The sequence below is a fragment of the Cebus imitator genome, unplaced genomic scaffold (assembly GCF_001604975.1).
Source record: "Cebus imitator isolate Cc_AM_T3 unplaced genomic scaffold, Cebus_imitator-1.0 Scaffold149, whole genome shotgun sequence".
Taxonomy (NCBI): domain Eukaryota; kingdom Metazoa; phylum Chordata; class Mammalia; order Primates; family Cebidae; genus Cebus; species Cebus imitator.
This window is the reverse complement of record NW_016107464.1, coordinates 2,960,662-2,963,646: the sequence shown is the minus strand read 5'-3', so window position 1 is coordinate 2,963,646 and position 2,985 is coordinate 2,960,662. Positions and strand designations below refer to the sequence as shown.

Here is a 2,985-nt window from a genome sequence, read left to right as displayed (position 1 = left end):
CAAAACTCCGTCTCAAAAAAAAAAAAAAAGAAATGCAAATTATAAAAGAAACAAAATCCTAAACCCTTAACATAAATGTCAAATATTTATCAAAATATTTCATGTCACATAAAGTAGCATATATTCTGTATCACAGATCTTATTCCCCAAAATTTTTAAATTTTTCTCTCAATTCAATAATGTGTCCTTTAAGAGCATCTGAATGCATGTAAATTATATAAAAGTACACTTTTTAAAAATGACTGGAAAGACACAGCAAATATTAACTATATCATCCACAGGTAGTAGGTTTATAAGTATTTTATATTTTCCTTTTAGTTCATCGATGGCTTAAACATTTCTACAGCCATCAGGAATTGCTATTATGGGGAAAAAAAGGGGTTTGGGGGAGGAGGTTTATAAAATGCCATGTTAACATTCAGAATTTTAGAGGCTGGGTGTCGTGGCTCACGCCTATAATCCCAAACACTTTGGGAGGCCAAAGAGGGCAGATCACTTGAGGTCAGAAGTTTGATATCAGCCTGGCCAACATGGCAAAACCCCATCTTTACTAAAAATACAAAAATTAGCCGGGCATAGTGGTGCACATCTGTAATTCCAGCTAGGCTGAGGCACAAGAATCGCTAAGCTGAGGTCACACTATTGCACTACAGCCTGGGCGACAGAGTAAGTCTTGTCTCAAAAAATAATAAATAAATTTAGAGTTCAACTTCAGAACTTCCCATTTGTCTCATCAAAAATATTGAAGTCACAAAACGTCTTGCCTCTGACTCCTTGACACCAGAAAGTTTACTTTCCCAGTGGTATATGCCCTCAGGAACAGGGAGGGCACATGACAAGACCCGAAGGTGCTCACAAGACAGGCTGTAACACTTACCTTGATGTCTGCAAATGGGGTAGCACTGGCTTGTCCACAGGAAAAAGGAGGAAGCCTTAAACGAACTGGTTTTCCCCGAGCCTTCTTGGCTAGAAGCAGAAGATAGGTAGCTGTGAGGTGATCATATTGCCACTAGAGGAAAAGAAAATCAAGTTGGTTAGAAGGCTACATGTTTGTGGAAATGATGTTCTATTTTAAATTAACTTTTTTCTTCAATGTAACATTCAGAACTTTAAGAGCCAATAGGTTTACAAGGCATATGATGAAAAATAGCAACCACCACACCACACCTCCACACACATGCAATTTCCACTCCCTCTAAGGAACAACTTTTAAACAGTTTAGCTATTTCTTCTGCTATTAATTCTGTACTTCTAAACTAAATGCTTATATAGCTTAAAATTTTTTTCAGCTTCAGATATTATGCATAAATTTCCTAGTATTTATGAGAAATATGAATTTAGCTCTACTGCAACTCCCTCCCTGTCCCACATATCTCCTCCCTGTATCCTCCTACTATAATTTTATCACAATGTTTAGCTAAGTTAATATTTACATTATTATGATTATGTAAATAGCATTCACAACTAAATAGGGATAATGTTCAAAATATTTCATTCGTACCCTGACACCATCAAAATAGAGGCCAAGAGCTCAGCAGGGTCCTGAGAGACTCCTGTCTTTCCAATTATTATTCTTTTAATTATGAGAAGAGGGGAGGCAGTAGTGTCCAGGCTGTTCAAGGGAAGTAACAGGGCAACAGGCAGGGCACTGGAAGTAGTGGTTATTTACCAGTCAGTATATAAATATACTAATATTTTAACAACAAATGTGGTCATGCTGGCTGAATATTAGCTCTGCAGCTAAACCACACAGGGTGCTATTCTTGCCTTTCCATTTTTTTATACCTTTGTTTACCCTAAAGATAAAAATAGTCAGTTATTCCTTACGAATTGGACTCTGCCCTCTCCAACACTTTACCTCCTCTCAACATGTTCACACACATCTGCTAACAGCTTCCCCACTTAGAGAGATTCCACCTAATGTCTGCATCCTATGCTCCACTCTGGACCAGGTTCTCAGCCAGCTACTCAACTGTCAGTCTAAGAATTCCTTTCCCCTCTATCTTACAATGTAGCCCCGGTTTCCTAGATTCTAAGTATTATTCTTTCTTGGTTTACTCTCTTGTTTTGGTGGAACATATCCTCCAGTGATTTCCTGAGGGCACATGCATGGGAGGTAAATTTTTTGAGATCTTGCATGTCTGATAAATGACTGCATTCTGTTTTCACATTTGATTCTGATTTGGTTAAGCAGAGAATTCTGGGTTGATAATAATCTTCACAGTTTTGATGGCAGTATACTCTTCTTGATTTTAGTCTAGCTACTGAAAACCTATGGTTACTTAGGTTTTGATTCTCCAGCCTTTGTGTATGACCTTTCATTTTTATCTTTGAAAACTTCCTGAATCTTATATTTTCACCCAGTTTTCTGAAATTCCACTAGAGCAGGTCTTGGTATAAATCTATTTTCATCTACTGTTTCATCCCAAGTTAAGCCTCTTCATTCTTGAAAACTCATATTCTTCAGTTCTGGAACATTTCTCTCTTTTTATGTTATTTTTAACCTAAAAAAATATATATTTTTAAATTTTTAATAAAATAGAGATAGGGTCTCACTATGTTGCCCAGGCTGATCTTGAACTCCTGGCCTCAACCAATCCTCCCATTTTGACCCCCCAATGTGTTAGAATTACAGGGGTGAGCCATGGCGCCCAGCCTGGAATATTTCTTCTTGAATCATTTTTCTTTTTTTGAGACAGAGTCTTGCTCTGTTGCCCAGCCTGGAGTGCAATGGTGCAATCTTGGCTCACTACAACCTCCACCTCCTGGGTTCAAGCAATCCTCTCGCCTCAGCATTCTGAGTAGCTGGGATTACAGCCACATGCCACCACTCCAGGCTAATTTTTGTATTTTTAGTAGTGACAAGGTTTCACCATGTTGGCCAGGTTGGTCTTGAGCTCCTCGTCTCAAATGATCCACTTGCCTTGGCCTCCCAAAGTGCAGGGATTACAGGCATGAGCCACAACCGAGCCAGGTTCTACTTTT

At 38.6% G+C, this 2,985-nt stretch overlaps 1 protein-coding gene across 3 annotated transcripts in view; it reads right to left on the bottom strand.

Moving 5' to 3' along the window:
* The window catches only part of MELK (maternal embryonic leucine zipper kinase), a 97,650-nt gene that overhangs the window by 25,098 nt on the left and 69,567 nt on the right, over window positions 1–2,985 (bottom strand). For all 3 annotated transcript variants that reach the window (XM_017543184.1, XM_037743695.1, XM_017543187.1), the window contains one exon: window positions 878–1,009. In XM_017543184.1, coding sequence (XP_017398673.1) covers window positions 878–1,009 — 132 coding nt within the window. The remainder of the gene's footprint in view (window positions 1–877; window positions 1,010–2,985) is intronic.